This window comes from Perca fluviatilis, chromosome 11 (genome assembly GCF_010015445.1).
Source record: "Perca fluviatilis chromosome 11, GENO_Pfluv_1.0, whole genome shotgun sequence".
Taxonomy (NCBI): domain Eukaryota; kingdom Metazoa; phylum Chordata; class Actinopteri; order Perciformes; family Percidae; genus Perca; species Perca fluviatilis.
Window position 1 is genome coordinate 23,518,510 of NC_053122.1, and position 19,591 is coordinate 23,538,100.

The following is a 19,591-nucleotide window of genomic DNA, read 5'->3' on the forward strand; positions in this document are numbered from 1 at the left end:
ACATTCTCCAAAGGCTTCCTAATGCTGCATTTCCACGGCATGGAACGGTATGTGACGGATCTCTACCCAATCAACTGCAATTGCAAAAGTTGTGGATAGTAACTGATATTACCTTTTTTTTGGTACCAGTGACAAGGTTTCAAGCGAGCTGAGTCGATACTAGAAGGTGGAGGTAGTGCAGACAACTGACTGGTCAGAGAGAATCTTCACTAGCGTCATGGGACATCCTGCACAAACCCACCATTTTTAGATAGCCAAGCTACCGTCAATAGCAACCACAGTTTTTGTATTCACTTGACCCAGATTTAAAAAAAAATGGCAGGCCGCAAAACTACGCCGTACAATTGACAAAGTGCAGACGTTCCTCTGTTTGGTTGCCGATGAAAGGATTCAGCGAGTATTGCGTTCAAGTTTAACCTAGACTGAGGGGGTTCTATCCGCAGTTGAAAACAAAATAAAGAAAAGGACCTGGTACCAAAAGTGACTTGGGTCAAGCCGAACCATGAGGTGGAAATGAGGCATACATTTCTTGGTTCTAAACTGCTGATTTATTGAATGTCAAAATGGCTTTGTCAGCTTGTTTCTTTGATATCTTGAAGACATCTTCAGGCAGCCAGCTATGAATTTGTTTTTATTTATTTCACCACTGTGAAAGGGTTTAGGAGGTGCTCGAACAAAGACTGACACACCATATGCATTTGAGTGAACACTGTACTGGGTTAGGTAAGCACTAAGCAGTTTATGAGTGTTAAAACGATCTGAAATGGTTGAGAAAAAGCTAAGTATGAAGCAGCTTAAATGCATGCACACTCAAATAGAGACAAACACTGTAAAAGAGGAAGAATGCACTAAAGCAAGGGATTAGTAGGCCATAGCACCCTTACCAAAAGGAGGAGGTGAGCTGTCAACCTGGAAGGGGCAAAAATCAAGACCTACAAGGACCCAAAACCAGATAAAATGAGTGAAAAAATAGTGAAGACAGCACTAGCACAACACGCTTGACAATGCAAACAAACAAAAGATAAAACCAAAGATGAACAAAAAGTATTGTTAAAGAATGTGACAGTAAAAAAATCATTAAGTGGTGAAAGCAAAATAAACTTGCTGTCCGAGGATAATTTTGAACCGGGAGGAAAAGATTTTGTAAACCCACGGCTAGGCGACTATTAATAAACTCTTGCCACTGTGACTGCCTGTGAGATATATGACGCACCAGAGTCACTGCTTGGCTTTCCGAGCATTCCCAAGATGTCTGCATCAGTGTTCAGAACATCAGATAGATCAACTAATGGTTCCTCAGACGTCTCTGTAGATGGGGGGGAAAAAAAGGAAGAAACAAAAAAAGAAAGAAAACCAAACCGTCACAAATCATAATTGATGGTGATGTTAAACGGACATGAGAATGCGATCTGGAACCATTTGTTTGTATGCCACATGTAGAATTTGCTCTTGAGTAAACAAGAGAATAAACTATCTAACAATAGGTTAATTGACTGGCCTCTGAAAGACTTGAAATGGACTACACCAAATCTTCCAACAGTATTGTTTAACTGATTAAAGTAACCGTCAGAGAAGTGCTGCCAAAGATATGAACTGTAATAATGGAATATCAACATACTGAGGTTGGATAACACTGTTCTCCCAAGTAAACATTATGGATTAATTTAATGAAGTTGTTGCAAAAATGCTCCTCAACCAAGCATGGTGCAGTCAGTTCTATGCTACAGTGTTTTTCCTTAAAAGTTTTCTATTTCTTTGTTATTGTCTGAAGGTCACAGTCGTCAAGGTTACAGTGTTTTATTTCTTCAAACTGTTAAAACTAGTGTTTATTTGCCATATCTCACTTTTTAAACTGCAGCACACCATTTTCTGAACTGCAATATCATCGCTGATACCTAGTAGTACCACCCGTGATACCCATCTTTTGAATTTTTATAAACCACACTACTGCATAGGAGTTGGTATTATGTCAAACTCATCATCAAATCTACTTAAAACGAAAGTTATCAATGAAACTATGGTTCTATGAATCCTGAATGACCGTCAGAGGGCTCCATCACTTGGAATCCCCGTGATCCCGCAAGAAGATACCGTAGGAACAGATCCACTGATGACACTGGAACATATAGCCTCTCTCGGGTCAACGGGTCCAGTGATGTTGTTGGTATACATACCCGAACTGCGCATGCGCAAAAGGGAATATTCAGTGCTTTAAGCATGGGATGAAATAGCAGGGATGAAATAGAACTAACTGTTTTAATACTTAATATTCAAGACCAAATTCAAAGATTGACTATCAAAGAACTAAAGCTTAAGGATTGTCCGATATATTTTCAGTAATTTGACTCTTTTCTTTGATTTCACTCTTTGCCAATATAAAAGGCGGTCAAAGAATTTCTGGTATTTTAGCACCCTTTAGACCCTATCCCTAATCGCCTGACACTGATTTGATGTGCCACACTAATACCTTACAATAGGATGTAATTCAAACATTAGGACAATCCCAGTTTACTTCTGATGCAGTTTAGCTAGTGGCTGTGACAAGGAAAGCAATAATCAGTCTACATTAGTTATAATGGTTTTCTGCGGTTTATTTACAGTACACATTGGCTTAAGTAATAGATTTTGAGCGTGCATGGTCCTTAGTGAGTGGTGTGTTGACAGACACTTTAATGGTAGTGGCTGTGCTCCACTTGGCAATAAAAACATGTTAAACCACTGTGAGAGTGCATGAATTTTTCATTCATTGCAAACTTTTTATTTAATATTTGGACAGCTTTAAAGTGTTGGCAAAGACAGTAGGATACATTTTCAATTTGGAATCAGCGTTGACAAGCCACTGTTACTACTCTGTTTCAGACACGTGGTATTTTTTTTTCTGGCTGCATAACATTACACAACGGATGTCATTCAGGGCAGCGCAAGGGACATACGTGCTGTTTCATGTAAAACTGAGATAACGGTCGAGAGAGCAGGAGACGTATGAGTGGGCAGGCGAGGCAGAGCGTGCTTGCAAAGAAAACTGAAACTTCATTTGATTTAGAGATATTTGAGAAATATCTCTAAATTGAGAACAATACTGCCTAAAGTTACCTTGGAGATGATCATTCATGCTTTTATTTCTTCACGGTTAGATTATTGTAATTCCCTTTTTACTTGTTTTAACAAATTTTCTCTGAGCCATCTCCAATTGGTGCAAAATACAGCAGCAAGGCTTTTAACAGGAACAAACAGAAGGGCTCACATTACTCCGATTTTATTTACTCTCCACTGGCTTCCAGTAAAATACAGAATTGATTTCAAAATTTTAGTTTTAACTTTTAGAGCACTACATGGACAGACGCCTCAATATATCGGAGACATGTTGACCCCTTACTCTTCTTTCCGCACTCTTCGTTCCTCAGATCAAAATCTCCTGATGGTTCCTAAAACCCGCCTTAAAACTCGGGGAGACCGCTCTTTTCAGGCAGTAGCTCCCAAATTGTGGAATGCCCTGTCGCTGCGTGTGGCCGATTCTACTGTTTCTTTTAAAAAACAGCTGAAGACACTACTATTCAGACAAGCTTTCAGTTGACTGAGCTATCATTTTTTGTGTTTTGTATGATGTTTTTTAAATTGTTATATTTGTTGCTTGTGAAGCACTTTGTGATTCTATCTGTGATAGGTGCTATATAAATAAAGCTTACTTAGTATATTTGAAATTCTATGTAATTCTTTGGCATAGCAGTAAAGTGAATAGAGCTGTAGCTACACAAATTAGTATGTGAACACTAATGACCAGAGATTAACCTTTGACACTTTGACTTTGTGTTTTGTATGAATGGGTGAAATGTGGTTTGAACATGTGTTCCACTGAACACATGTCCTGTGTGAAAAAGGTTAATACTCTCATGGGGGGAGCGAAATGCAAATAATAAAATAAGAGATACCCCTGTAGTATCAGGCATTTCCAATACCTGCATGGATTCCTTTCCAGTTCAAATTTAAGCCGCAGTTATAAATCTAAACGTTTAGTCCAACGCTTTGAATCAATGAATCCTTACATCCCTTGTCCTTGAAAACTAAAGTAATGTGTATACGTACGTGCTGCTGTTGGTCTGGTGGGAAGAGATGTTGCTGAGGCGCTGAGCAGAGGGTCTGATGAAGGGTCCAGGAAGCTGGTGGTGGGGTGCTTCCTCTCCACTTGGCTTTGCCCTTCTTCCAGTAAGCCTGATTCGACCACCTGCTGCCTGCTCTGCTTGCTTTTGTCCAGTAGGTCCTTTCCAAAGAATGCCTCCTGAACATGACAACACAAAGCACTGGTCAAGTCTCTGTGTTAACACTTTTCTTCAAGGACCGTCAGCTTACCTTTCTTGACATCATTCTTGGGAAACACATCACCATGTCACATTATTCAGCACACATTGAAGGCCCATGAGAACTGACCGAAATGAAACAGATAGGCTCTGAAACTAACAGTCATGTTGCTGCTGACCTCACTCTTGTCAGCACCTACCCCCCCCACCCAACCACTTATACCCACAAGTCATCTACTATCCTTAAAGACATGTAACTGCAGCTCCCTGCTGCACCAGGACATTAAAAGCCCAACGTGTTGCTATTTCAATAATTAATGAAATGTGCTTCACTGTGTTGGACCTTTAGGTGGGACTAAACATCCCCCGACTGTGGTGGGATAAAGCAGCACTGACAGCTGCCGGTGTCTTAATGCACATCACATATCTATGTTTTGGCCAACAAAAGGGGACACTGAGATACTGGCTAGAGACAGGGAGCCATCTCCGGTTAAGCTTTTGTATGTCAATTTACAACACAGACAGAAGCCATTTAAAAAGCACGATCAGAGACGAGTATCCTCTACAGTGAGTTCCTTTAGGCTGTTCCTCTTTCAAAAAAGCTCACAGAAGGGTTCTGTAAGTGGTTTCCAGGCAATGTACTTTGGATTCCCAACCTTCCCAAGGGTGAGATAAAAGGTATTTTATGAAGATATGGCATGACAATCTGTGCATATGAACAGGAGGCTTGCATAACAATAAAACAAAAATAGATTTGCAATCAACTGATGAAATTAGATGTTTTAACGCAATATTTTCTCTCGCCATGAAAGGTGCCTTTTAGAATATGAAATGGTTAAAATATGGTATATGTGTTGGCAAAATGAGCGGAATAAAATTAATAAAAAGTTGATTATTATTGAAGCCAGTTATTTGTAGATACCCGTGTACAAAATTGAGAAAGACTTTTTTTCTACACATTGATCAGAGTTATAGTATAATACCCCAACAATGGTTGTATAGTGGTTTACTCTTTATGGTTATATAGTCATATAATGTCATATTATATGCCCATTATGTTTGTACACAGTATTAGAAGTAAGAGTGTGCTATCAAAGGGGACAGACCTGCAGGTAGGCAGGAAAAGCTTCCTCCAGTTTTGTTTTCTTCTTTCGATAGCGTTTCTTTATTTTTTCTTGGACCTCTGGTCCAGGGGGCATCTCATCCACAGGGGTATCAGGCAGAGCCTCTGTCCATCCTACAAAAAAAGAGAATAGTGACACACATAAAATCACATGCAAACATAAATTGACAGTTCAGAGGAAAATCTATTATAATACAGATGTGTGTAGAAAGTAAAGGTGTAAAGACCCTCATCTTTTCCAAAGGGATTCTCTGACACAGAGCCAGTGGAATCCTTTCTGCAGATGGCTCGTTTGGCTTTGCCTGGACCTTGACCTGGACGACTCCTCTGGCGGACCATGAACCCACCAATGCCTTGAAAGGAGAGGTTATTCATTTATTAGCAATTAATCAATCCATATACTAACAAAAACAATTTTCATTACAATCATGGAGGTGATTTGAGATATATTGACTTTGATTGTATGGATGGTTCTATTAATTGTCCAGTGTGTTCAGCATGAAGGCTCAGAAACACTAGATAGAGCCCTGTGCACATCTGAGGCCCTGAGATGGCAGTGCTTTGCTACAGCTACAACGTCGGGCATGTACTGCACCATTTTACGCTTCAGAGGAGCTGTCTCCTTCAATCAGGTGCCCTACCCGGCCGGTACGGTTTCCTTTTCCTCTTCTTGCCGCCGTCGGCCCCCTTGGAGTCGTCTTCTGCTGGCTCTCGCTCCAGACTCGAGTCAGACTTCGTCTCACAATCTAGGAGCTCCGCCTCTGCAAGAGGGAGAGAGCACTGATGATGAGTGACAGCCCTGCGGCAGAGAACACCCCAGCCAGGCCCCTCAACACAGCCACCAGGGTCAATTCTATCTGAACTGCACTCAGTGGCAGGACATTAGCCTGATTGAAGTTAAGTTCCCCAGTTCCATTTCTAAGGACCTTCATTTTCTTTGTTATTTTTTTTAACTCCGACTAGAGAAATAATTGCATATGTTTAAATAATGGGTAAAATATAGAGCTGCTCCCTCTTAGTCGATTAGTCGACTAATCCGTCGTTTTGGTCTTAGTCAATTTAGATTTCTTTAGTCGATTAGTCAAGTTTTATACTTTTTTCATGACTCTTTGCGGAGAAACTCAGATTTACAGATCTGTCGATTAAATCAACTAATCGATTAGTCGATACAATTGAACGAGTGTTAGTCGACTAAGAATTTCTTTAATCGAGTACAGCCCTAATAAACTAATTGTATTACTACTAATTAGGGGTATCCCGAGCCGATCATCTGAATTGTACCAATTAATTGGTATTGATTATATGAAGTAGGACCCATTTCTGCTGAAACATTGAATTGTAGTCGTAAAGCACAGCAAAATAAGAGCGACTAGCAGTTTCAACTAATAATATTTACACTGACAGAAAATATCAGCAAACATGCTGTAGTGAGCAAATCTCATCAGTATTTTGTCCGTGCTGTGTATATCAGTCTATATATCTTGTCCAAATCTTGCCACCATAACACTTCCAGACATCAATCTCTACAGTTATTAAACAAAGCAACACAGGAAAATACAGAAAAATATTGCTGGGGTACATTAAAAGGAATCTGTGATGCAAGCTACATTCTGTTAATGCAGAGCTAACTCTCAAACATATCAGAATTAGATCAGTTTTAGTACTTCTAACTGTGAACTGTACAGCTGTATAAGGTTTGAAAAACATTAAAAGTCAAACTGGGAGAAAACAAGACTCTGTGGAAACCTGGTATATGGCTGGGCTGTGTATGTTCAATGTGCCAAATTGTGCCCAAACTGTTACAGGTACAGTACAGTCAGCAGTGTCTATAATGTGAATTCCTGGATATTAAATGTTCATGTGTTAATTTTCTGAGAGATCCCACTAATATTTGTTCTTAAAGTGTACTAAAGTAGCATATCGTATGACTTTTGTTAAGCCATGTTTGAGTCAAATAATTGAGGACTGCTTTAATTTCATAAATTCAACTATATAATCATGCTATTTTCAACAATTTGTGGTTCTGGATTTCTCATCTAATGTGGTATTGTTCTATTTCAGTCACTTGCCAAAGCACAGTGGACAGGCAATGGTTTGAGACATGCGCACAGCCTCAAATGTTGAAACATAGCAAGATAACTTTCGCACTTCAGCTTCTAGACCGTGGTAGGGAGGTACAGTGGAGATTTTCTTTACTTAACTTGGGTCTTGAGGAACTAAAACCACTGTACATTTACTACCACTTGACAACTTTACTGCTAATTTCTTCTCTGCTCCGATCGCCAACAGCTGTATGCTCTGAGCGCATGCACCGCCACTCTCTCTCCCTCGCTCGACCTCACTACGCACACACTTTGCAGCTATTCCTAAAAGCAGCTAAGCTACTCTTATAACATGTGCATCAAACTGTGTCAACCCCCTACAAACATAGGATGTGCAGAAACAAGAAGCACCACCTATGTATTAAGGAGGTGAATCAGATAATTTATCGTGAAGTCAAAGACGTTAACAGTGGAAACACAAGACACCAACACTTGACTGACCAATGGTGTAACTTCATCACTGACTCAGTCAGTGAGAGGCTTTCGTTTTTATAGGGCTGTCCTCGCCTTGCTGCGCTCCAGCAAAAAACAACACAAACAAAAAAGCCAATACCGATAGTCCAAGTCACTACTGTACTGAAGGCCTCTAGTTAGCAGTCTGAGATGAAAGAAGAGGCTTGTGCGAGAAGTACCTCTGTTGTCCTCTATGTCTTCATCACGAGAGTGCTCTGAGAGGGGGTCTACGGGAGCCTGAAGCACTGCCACACTGTTCTGGTTAATGATCTTCAGCTTTAGCTTCGGCTTGGGTTTCCTGCGCCGTGACGCTGTAGCAGACAAGCTCTGGAGCTGGCAAAGCCCTGACTCTGTCAAACAAACACCATCCTGGGTGTAGGTCCTCGACAGATCTGAAAAGACCAAAAACAAACATGGCTAGAATGAGCATGAATTGTATAAACTGAAGTCAAATGACCATCTTGTAGAGAGAAACATTTTCTTTATGTTGCCATTTGTAATCCATCAATTTTGAAGCTCTGAACTTACCCATTTCTTTAGCCTTGGTGACAATCTGCGTCATAAGTACAGGCTCAATGGCGTCTCTGGCCTTGGTCACAACTGCAGCAGCATAAAACAAAAGCCAAGGAAAACAAACAGCAGAAACAGGAGGAAGTCAATAGTTGAGTCTATTCACTTACAGCAGACACACACAAAGAGGAATACTATGCTTCAAAAAAGAAAATTCCTGCACTCTGCTCTTGCTACAGCATCACCATTTATTGAAGTAACTAACGTTTCGATCCCTCTGGACCTTTGTAAAGAGTATTTTCATTAATCCGGAATACTATGCTCCCACCTTTAGTGGACTTGAAAGCTCGGCACATTGTGCAGTCGAAGCTACTGTCTACAACTTTTTCGACATCTTCGTCTGAATGGAGACCCTGACAAAACGCATGGAACCATCTGTGAATAGAAGAGAAGGTTAAGATAAGAACCAACTATGTCAAAAAAAAAAAAAAAAGACTAGCTGAAAAAAAAAAGTTTGGGGGTATTTTTCTTAGGTATTGTAGAAACACTGCACACCTGTCACATTGCCGGCACTGCACAATTATGGTGCCTTCACTGTAGTCCAACAGGCAGATGGGGCATGTTGCAAGGCTGGCACAGGGGGCACACTGGGTATAATTATTCTGCCACTCACACCTTAGGCCTGGGGTAGTGGCACCACACTGGGTACAGGACACACACCTGCAGGAGACAGGGAGGACAGAGGTCATTCTACCCAGGTTACCTCAAAGAGAATAACGCAGATGTAGATTAACCGTAAAGCAAAAACCCTGCCTACTCACTTCACTGTCAACATGCTGCAAATATGGTATTTTTTTGCTTTTCATTTGTAATTTTTAGAATCTTAAATTATCTCGACTGAAATATTTAAGACATTCCCTTTACATGGCTTTGTATAGTTGAAAGACAGTGCAGATGTACTTATATTTATTGATCTGGCCTGAACTGCTACCTATAAACATCAAACAGCAGAGTGTTTAATATGTACAATTCTTTCATGCTTTACATGCTTCTGCTACTAAACTTAACACAAATTCAATTGTAATTTAAATTATGCCTGTTGAAGCTAATTTGGCTGAGATGATCACACGTCACTCACCATTTGCACTTCCAGCTGTCCTTGGGCACGTTCTGCAGTGGAGGGTCCAGGCAGTAGGTGTGATAGCTAATGTCACAGTCATCACACAGTAGCAAGCGGCCAGGATCTGTGGCCTGGCCGCAGGCCTCGCACACTGTGCACTCCAGACAACGCCAGCCTTTACTCAGCACCACCTTGGTGATCTGTGAAAGCAATGATGAGACATTCATATGTAGGCCATATGATAAGATGGTATTTCTGCTATGTACATGTAGTATCATGTTTATGCAGTGTACAAGCTCAATAGTAAATGTACCTTAATGCCAACACAGAATGGATGGTAGCACTGGCCACATTGAGCACAGGCCAAAAGACGGCCCTCTGCACCGAGGCCAAAACTCCCACACACCACACACATGTCCTAAAAGGAAATAAGACATAATTACCCCATTTCACTAAGGCAGTTCAGTTCAGACACTGAAATTCAAAAGTTAGAGTTAGAACAAGTCCCATTTTTGTAATTCCTATTTACCCAGTTAATATAACTTCCTTGTTTAAAAGACAAAATAAAGAAACTAGTCCGCTAGTGTCAGTTTCAGTGCTTTTCACCACCCAATCACATAGTTATCAATATGTTCTGTCACTGGCGCTGTAATTAACAGTCATTATCAGTATGTTGTTGCATGCTATCTCAAATACTGAATGAATGAAAATGCTTTCTTCACCCTAAAGCAGCACTGTCAATAAGAACTTGCACTTGTCTTCTATCCTCTAATATAGTTGTGCAAACATAATGAAAAGCAATGTAATAGGAATACAGGACATTATTGGAAACACTGGCCGTTAAAAGACCTTTTTTAACCAGAATGATTGAGTGAGCCCTTTTCAGCCTGCATTCTCAGCAGAGAGCTAGACAGAACAGTCTTTTAAGCGCTGATCGGTTTCACTTGAGCCATTCAGGGGTTGGTGCCTTGATAAGCAGCACCTCATCTGTATTGTTTAATTGCTTAGTCACTTTATATGAATAGTTATCCAACACTAAAGGATTTTAACATCTGAAATACTCTCCCAACGTCTCCCAGTTAACGGTAGCTGCCAGTCAGGTATTGTTTGCAGAATTAAATTGAATACAGGAATATTGAAGACAGAAAGTGAGAAACAATAAAATTTGAATATGATCCTGCTTTACATAACTGCATTTCCTGCAGGCATTTGGCAGTATCTCTACAAGAATTAATGATCTCCAGTGGGAGAGGTCTTTAAGCACAGATTTAATTTTAGGCCATCTTAAGTGAATGGAGAAAGTCAAGGATGAGGATTCACAATGAATACATCAGCAACTCAAGTATTAAAAACAAAAACCTGTTTTAACGTGAAACTGTCATTGCTGGAGAATATGACCACTGTGTTATGCATGGCATTCTCTTCCTCCTCCTTGACTGGGTATGGTGTTTCTATTGTGGTGACCTGCATATCAGGGAAACATACACAAAATAAACAACACAACATAGCGTCATGACATAGGCAGTATCATAATTTTCCACTATCAAGATCCACAGTTATGAGAAGAATAGTTACTATCAGCTATTACTATACATTATTCACTGCTGAGTCATCATTTGGAAGGATTGAGGAAAGGGGCAGTCTTTACAATAAAAGGCAACTAGCAAACAGTTAACTCCGTCTGTAACATTAATGCAGCTTACAATATATCATCCCTGTCTTCAGCTGGAGGGAAAATAAACACTGCTTTTTAAATAGTGCAACATTTGCCAGAGATGTCACGATGTTACCCAGCTGACAGCACATACCCCAGGGTTCATGCCGGGAATAACTCCATTCTTGCCTCTGGCCCTGCCACGTCCAGCTCTACCTGACAGACCAGCCCCTCTGGGCCTCCTCCTCCCAGGGAAACCTGAGCCTCGACCCTATGGAGAAAAGACAAAAATCAGAAAATGTGTAGTACGGCACCTAAGGAGTCAATATAGACATATTGTACGGGAACACAGTGACCACTCCCCCAACTAAAAATAGTTTGCAAAAGTTTGTTTTTCTTCAAATCATGAATCATTAAGTCATTTTGCTCAGTGCACAGACAAATATTTGTGACTGCACAACAGGAACATCCAGTCCTAGAAGGGTAATGTAAGTTATGGTGTTCTTTGTACAACCTGCATGATAAGTGATTAACTTAAAAGGGGTGATAGAATGATTATATAGGGTATTTTACACTGTTCCTTAAGGTCTCTGCTATTTTATTAGGCCCTTAACTACCCTGTGAATATGGCTCTATTTGGAACAAGAGCTTTTCTTCCAAATATGGTATGCTCATGAATATTTAGATGAGCTGCACGCTGATTGGTTTGAGCAAACTACATAGAAACACATTGGAGACTTGACAGCAGGTCGAATATTTCAGACACTGCAAAGTTATACATTGTTTGTCGGGCTATTTCGTTATTAAATTCACTTCTGAGACTTTTTTAAACTATATAAAGCTCAAATATGGGCCGTTTTACAAAAATGTATGGCTAATTGCAAATTTGGTAAGACGTGTCAGACTTTAGCTAGGAGCTCCACACAGTCTGACGAGAAAGCGGCAACCTCCATACCCAGTGACAGTCACCGTTTCCCTGGGTACTGGACTACTAAAATACTCGGGGCTCCGCGGAGCTGGCTGGCTGCCAGCTGCCGGCATAACTAGAGTAGCTATATTTACAGTTTGAATTTTGTCACGCCACTTATATAACATCTACCCCAAGGTCTTATAAAGCTAACAATGGTCTCCAATTTCAATTTTATGAATTTTTGTGAACATTACGGGTTTCGTTAGCTGCGACTGTCCCTTCAATCCTATGTGTACATATTGCGGCTAGTTAGCTTCATTTTCGGCGTAATTAGAGTATATTTACAGTTTGAATTTCGTCACACCACTTATATAAAATCTACCCCAAGGTCTTATAAAGCTAACAATGGTGTCCGATTTCAATTTTATGAATTTTTGTGAATTTCAGAGGAATTCTAAGAGGAGGCTAGCTAGCTCTCATTGATAGAGCTCCATCTAGCCGCAGGCTCTATCAATGAGACTCGCGGCAAGAGGCGTTTATTTACCCGATCGTTTGTTTAAATAACTCAACACATTATAATTACACACATTATAAGATTAACTGAAACATGTGGTAAGAGATTGCTGGCGTAACAAGCTCGCTGACCACGCTCTCACTCTCACACACCGACCATTTAGCAGGAAGAGGGGAGCTGCAGGCCCTGGAGCTCTGTCAGGGCAGCAGCGTTTGGTAGTCCATTAACCCAAAAAACTGTGACTTTGCGCGGGTATGGAGTGCTGTGGGCTGCCAGCCGTGACGGAGCTCAATCTACCTCACATCAGGCCGGGGTCTGTGAAGGACAAAAAAAAAAAAACCCCCCCCCGATGGCAGGCCCAGGGGAAAAAAAAAAAAAAAACCCCCCCCCCCCCCCCCCCGACACACAGTCGGACAAAATTTGCAATTAGACATCAAATTTCGTAAAACGGCCTATATTTGACCTCTACATAGTTGATTTCTCGCATAAAAAAGTCTCAGAAGTGAATTTAATGGTAAAATAGCAGATGAACAAAATGTATACAATTTCTGAGATCTGCACAACCTAGATTCAGAAGACTACCTGATCTCAGGTTAGTTGTGTAGCCTATGTAAATGTTGGGGCGTGACAAAGAGAGAGACTAGAGCCAAATGAGGAGGAGCCACCGAGTTGACGTCAACTAGGCGGTTCGTTGAGATTTGTCCGTTTTCAGGGGCAGTTTCAAATTGTGAGATTTGCAGAGGAAAGAGGTGTCAATGGGATTTTGAGGTTCTATGTATGCCCTAGTTACCCACTAAACTAAAAATAAAAAAAATAAAAAAATCGGTTTTGCATTCTATCACCCCTTTAATACATTCAAGTATTTATGTATAAGACCTGTTAATTTTTAAAGGACTACATCAGAAATCTTAATTAAAAAAAGATACATAAAAAAAATCTTTAGCATTTGAACATCATCCAAATGCTCAAGAAGAAAAATAATCAAGTGATTCTTGACATTTTGGTAGTTCATGGAAATTACGGTTATCTGAGAGGTACACTACAATTTCTGCCAGACAGCCAGCAAGTGAGAGAGTTGAGAAAAGGACTCTGAGCTGTTGTTCTAGCAATGCGAGATCCACTGTGCCTTTGGCACATTTCTGACAGGAGACCTCTGTCTTATCATAACTGTCAAACTTAAGTCTGAATCTTCCAGCTCCTGCCCCCAAAATCCTTTCCCAGTCACCCCACATTTGACACCAATCCCAAACCGAGGCCCCTCCCATGCACTGTGCTTTCTGACAGACACACTGTTCAACGGTGTTTAACCTGAACCGGACCCCTGCCACAGTGCACAAATTAACCCTCACCCAGCCTTGCAAAGAGTAACAACTGTCACCATGGCAACCAACTGCCACAGACATTTGACAAAATCAAAGAAGAAAAAAATATATATAAATAACTACTTCAACAGGTCTCTGAATAAGAAGAGAACGCAACCGAGCATGGCTGACAAAGAGGAAACAGGACAGTTTCATTTATTACTAAAAATGATTAGCCAAATATTTAGACTGTGGAAGGTCTTATTACACCATACCCTTGATCTCTCAATTCAACAGCAAAGCCAGCAAAACCCATTTTCAATAAAGCCGTATCTTTTAGTTCCACTTCATAAAGTAATTAGCTTAGCCATTGGTCTATGAATTTCCTCTTCTCACTGTAAGGTGGTGGTAATTGTTAGAGTAGGCTACGGTATAAATCACAGTGACATTGAGAAACACTCGGGGAGTGTGCGTCACTAGGGTAAACCGAGGGCTAACAGAGGGCAGCTGCTGCCCTGCTGTCTCTGGTGAGCCACAGTATTTACCACTCTGATGCTCCAGCCGGGGCTGCCAGAGGACTGCCTGGTCTTTGGGACGTCCCACCCCTCTGTCTGGTCTGGCGACCAGGACAAGGGGGAGCTCACACTGCTATGGGGGCTCCATGCACCCTAAGGTAAGGGGGGCGGGTGAGAGAGTGAGAGAGAGGGAGGGAGGAGGGCGACAAAATGCAGCAACTTAAAAACAAAGCCAGCAAAGAAACAAAACATATAAAGAAAGATGTTAGAGAGATGTAGTGAGCTTCTAATGTGGCCAATTGGGAACTACCCAATACACATCCATAATATGCAGAGCTACAGTATTAGATAGCATCTGATGTGCCAAAATATTAACAGGATAAGTTATTAGGTTACAGTCTGTGTTAAAGCCAATCCTTAAGAGTTCTCATGCATATGAGTTTAAGAGGAATATTTCTAATAAACTCTTTGAAAATGCAAAACTGTGGACCACAATTGTGTTAGTTGCGTTTTACACAGCATAATTTGCCAGGGTATCATGGCACCATACAGCAGGAAAGAGGCCCTGCAACCTCTCGTCATGACAACCGTGTATGTTTGGCATGTTGACAAAACAAGGGGAATTGCGTCAGCACAGCAGCACATGAGCACATCAGACAAAAAGCACATTGGACTAAAGAGGAGCAACTTTCACATTTCTGGAATAGATTTCCCCAGGCCTTGTCTAACAAATTAGTTTGAGCCATATAATGTTTATTTAAGAGATGGGATATATCTGGGGGGAAAAACACATTTTGCTAACTAAATTAATCTACCCTCACCAGCATCATTCATAATATATTATAGCCAAGGGTGTGATTCAACTCCCATTATTATTTGTCTGCGAGAATCTACATTTAATGTTTCTATTATAATTTGTTTGTTTTAATGACACTGGGACACTAATATTAGAAGATTAAAAGTTTTTTCAGTCACTAGTGACCCACTGCAGTTGATGGCGTAATAGGGAGATATTACATGTAGGACATGGTAATGGTCACGGACATTTGTGACATGATGAATGCTCTTCCTAAATGGGAAAATACAGTGGCACATGTTTTTAACATATAAATGAGATGAACAGTGACGGATGAAAAATGCCACTGAGGTGGAATAAGGTGAGGACTTTCAGGGATAGGTGTTTTAGCCATAAAAAAAACAAAACACATAATTTCCACTGGCAATAATTAATACTTCAACTGAACTCGGCATAAACACTGTGACTAACTACTCTTGGTGCAAAAACATGTGAAAGGGCACAATGAGTTGAGAAAAAGCATCACTCGCCATGCGGTCCTCCTTGCATGGTGTCCTGCAAGGTTTAATTGACTGAGAAAACATTTGAAAACATTACTGAAGAACATATCCTAAACCATAGAAGCTGCTTCAACCACCAAAAAACCTAATCCACCTTCATAGAGCATAGCCCACAGGACACTTACACACAGGTCATTTAGGAGTATATAAAGTATGAGCACCATATATTAGCCTTGACTCCAGGGGTATATTACTTGGGCTGGGGCAGTGAGTAAGAGAACGAGCCAGAAAGTGAACCAATCAGTGGTCTTCTGTGACAGGATAGTCAGTTTCCTACCTGTTTTACTCGTGGCCTCCCAGGAGAAAATTTCCTCTTGGTGATGGCTGGCTTTCCCATGCCAATCTTAGGGGTGAGTGGTATAAGGGTGGTGGTGGGTATTACACAGCTGTAGTCACCCAGTGAAGGTAGGATCTGGGTCTGGGGTAGTTCTCTGGGAGATGTCCCTCTGCCCAGAGGGGAGGAGTGGCAAGGAGAGGAAACCATTTCTGCCAACCTTTCCACAGATGTCTTGAGTGGTTTCTCCTCTGAAGGTAGGCTGGGAAATGACAGATTGGGCTTACTCTCTTGTGTAGTGTACATGTCCTCTGATGTACTAGAGGCTGAGGGGTTAACGGTCTCTGCCAGGTTCCTGTGAAAAATACCCTCCATCCTCTCATTGTTAAGTTCTTCTGGAGCAGTTTCCAAGAATGAAGCCCTGTCTACATCCATACTCAAAGGCTGGGGTAGTGAGACTTCCATTGATTGGTCCGTGAAAGGTACTGATGCAGTACTTGGTTCTTTGGTGGTTGAGATGATGGCCTTAAAATCCTTTGTGCTGGGGTTGGCCATGCCCTGCTCGGGGCAGGCCTCTGTCTTTGCTGGTTTGATTTGTAATGTGGTGTCTTGTGTCTGTAGTGCCTCCATAGAAAACTGGGCTGGAAAAAACTCAGACTCCTGGCTGGGAGTCGCTGAACACACAGGACTCTCTGTAGTTGTAAGCTGGGCTCTTGCTGCTGGTTTTGTTTCTGTAGGAGGAAATACACAGTGGTGAGAAGAACATATCTGGATAGCTTTATATCATGCACATTAACACATGAAGAAAGATAAAAGTGTAAACTAATACAATGTTATGCTAATGTTTCAAGTCATCAACATTACCAAAGAAAAAATATGTAAATGGTATGCAATTTATGTAAATGACGTGGATGTGGTGGGGAGACTCCATGTCAGGAGCCCTGTCTAATACTACCTGTAAACAATGTTTACACAGCATTTTAACAGTTGTTATGCTCACAGTTTATTCACACCAACACAAATTTTACAACACAACAATCACAGTTGCAATAATACAAATCAATAGGAGGTTCCACAATGCAGATTAAATTGTGTGTACAAACCTAATTTGAATTCTGCTAGGATTTTGTTGACAGAAGGTTCAGTAACCTGTTTCTCTACAACATCTGCATCCACTGAGACTTCTAAAAGAGAGAAGATTGATTATAAAAAATATTTTATAGAAAGAAATGGATATTCGTTCATTAATAGAGAGAACTAATAGTCTGGAGAGATTATGAACACATTAAAGATAAAGTGGTAAGGCAATAAAGAAAATGGACCATGGGAAAATGTCAGGCTTGGATACCCGGCAGTTCACTGATTTGCACTGATTCACTGATTGAGAGGAAAGAGATATTTCTGCTTGCATCAATACTATCCACCCATTATTTATAATCTAATGGTAAAACCAGCACGACTATACAATAATGGGAATCCCCAAGTCGAGGAAAGTCTTCTCCCTTTAGAAAAACCACTGAACCACTAAAACCTTGTGTTGCAGATCACCAATTATCTTTTGAGCCAACAAATGGAAAAGGGAATTCTTTATGGTTCAATATACATTATATGTGGATTTAACATTAATTTTAATGCTTGCATTTAATGTTGCATTATGCTTAAAAAGGATGTGACAGATGGTTACTGAAAATGAGTGGCTTTCAAGTAACAAGCAGTCACAATGCATATAAAGACAACGTGGCAAACCTTTATACGCTTCATACACTATTTTAGTATTAATCTAGTGTCTTCTACCCTCTCTCTCCATTTGGTTTTGTAGAGTCTCCTATCCTGACTCTCCATTTGGTTTTGTATTTAAACATCAATGCGTTTGACTAGTCTGGTATGAATAGAACCAGTCATTCCTGGCTATCAGGCATCCACACATCGAGCCAATATTCTGCCAGACAGCCTCTGACCGTACAGATAGCCTAGTCTTAACGAGGCACCCACCATTTCAATCCACAAGTTCCCATGTCACACTGATCCTGACACACACATGCACCTGCTAAGCATCTCTGCCAGGGAAGGGAGTAACCATGACAACCAACATCCCAGGGTCTGTGTGCTCTGGGCTCATGACTGTGCAGCTTGCAGGTGCTCATCCGGTGCCGATGCCAGAAAGTCAATTAGGAGATGGGCCTCTAACCATCTCCAGCCTTCAACTATTGACCAAGCTGAACACACATTCTCATTCATATTAACACCCTGCTTCCTATATCTCCTACAGTGAATAAGGTGATGGTTAAGATAAATACACAGCTTTGATTGCCGCAGAGGCCATAAGTCAGGTCTAACTTGCAGTCAAGAAATTGATCTAACAGCATCTGTCAGTTGAGTCACAGTAAGCCTGCTGTTAAACCATGAGTGGTGGAGAATCCTGGCAGGTGATAAACAGCTCTGGTTAATGACTTTAATTACATTACATGTGCACATGGTTGGCAGCATAGTCATGATCTCACATAACAAAGTTAAAAAGTAAGTAAAACAAATCCACAAATATTTAAGTAAATTTCAGCAGATTATTAAAATACATTTCCTACTCTTATTTGGGGCAGGAATACCAAATACACTGCAAAAAAATAAAGTAAAATTTTAAACTAATAGTCTAATAGGTGTCGACCCAAAATCTCAGAGAGTAGAGAGCATTATGAAATGTGTATGGAAAAAAGAAAACAGGTAAAATCTGTCTTATTTTGAGGTGCTCAACATAAACCTCAAAAAGCTTCTCTTAAATTAATACACAAATCACTAGTGGGGGAAGAATCGCCCTGCCAGCTAAATCCAACGATGAAGTGACTCATGACCACAGGAAAAAGCTAGTAAAGTGAGAGCACATGTGCATGCGGAGCAAGCAAACTTTGTGAGCAGTCATGAATGAGCAAGTGTAGCTCTAAGGCAGGTTTGCAGACAGGGGATCTAATATCATCACCATCGTGCTACTTCTAGCTAGTCTCTCCTGCCAGTGGAGTCTGCTGTCTAGACAGAGTGGGCAACATAGGTACCACTGGCATCCCCAGCTCACCCTTATTTTTCCTGATACTCCACTCCACTGCTGGCAGAACTCCCATGGAGTGGAGAAGCAGCCCTGAGCTTCATACAGGCAGATACCAGCATCACGTAACTCAAGGTGTTGGTACAGCTTGCACCACAATGAATCACCGATGTTGCAAAGGAAGGGTTTTACTATGGTGCTTCTTCTACTAAATAGCATCTAGCTAGATATGCTCAAAAAACCTTTGGGTTGGAGTTTGAGTCAGGTCCCAAGTCTCCATATTGGTTCTGTCACACACAACTCCAAGTCAAATTTAAGGGTGATTAGCAGTGTGAGCAGCCGACTCAAGTGCCCATCACTTTTACTTAACTACGCATTAAATAAAAAAATAATAATAATAATAATAAAAAAAACGTATCAATTTCTCTTT

General features: G+C 40.8%; 1 protein-coding gene across 1 annotated transcript in view; it reads right to left on the bottom strand.

The window, feature by feature from the left end:
- The window catches only part of kmt2cb (lysine (K)-specific methyltransferase 2Cb), a 78,401-nt gene that overhangs the window by 25,547 nt on the left and 33,263 nt on the right, over positions 1 to 19,591 (bottom strand). Inside the window, exons 13-29 of the mRNA XM_039815259.1 lie at positions 17,231 to 17,311; positions 16,131 to 16,858; positions 14,528 to 14,650; positions 11,412 to 11,528; positions 10,963 to 11,067; positions 9,917 to 10,021; positions 9,622 to 9,803; positions 9,039 to 9,203; positions 8,812 to 8,918; positions 8,502 to 8,573; positions 8,153 to 8,365; positions 6,060 to 6,179; positions 5,646 to 5,771; positions 5,402 to 5,532; positions 4,084 to 4,276; positions 1,214 to 1,306; positions 885 to 932 (exon numbers count right to left, since the gene is read on the bottom strand). Coding sequence (XP_039671193.1) covers positions 885 to 932; positions 1,214 to 1,306; positions 4,084 to 4,276; positions 5,402 to 5,532; positions 5,646 to 5,771; positions 6,060 to 6,179; positions 8,153 to 8,365; positions 8,502 to 8,573; positions 8,812 to 8,918; positions 9,039 to 9,203; positions 9,622 to 9,803; positions 9,917 to 10,021; positions 10,963 to 11,067; positions 11,412 to 11,528; positions 14,528 to 14,650; positions 16,131 to 16,858; positions 17,231 to 17,311 — 2,709 coding nt within the window. The remainder of the gene's footprint in view (positions 1 to 884; positions 933 to 1,213; positions 1,307 to 4,083; positions 4,277 to 5,401; positions 5,533 to 5,645; positions 5,772 to 6,059; positions 6,180 to 8,152; positions 8,366 to 8,501; positions 8,574 to 8,811; positions 8,919 to 9,038; positions 9,204 to 9,621; positions 9,804 to 9,916; positions 10,022 to 10,962; positions 11,068 to 11,411; positions 11,529 to 14,527; positions 14,651 to 16,130; positions 16,859 to 17,230; positions 17,312 to 19,591) is intronic.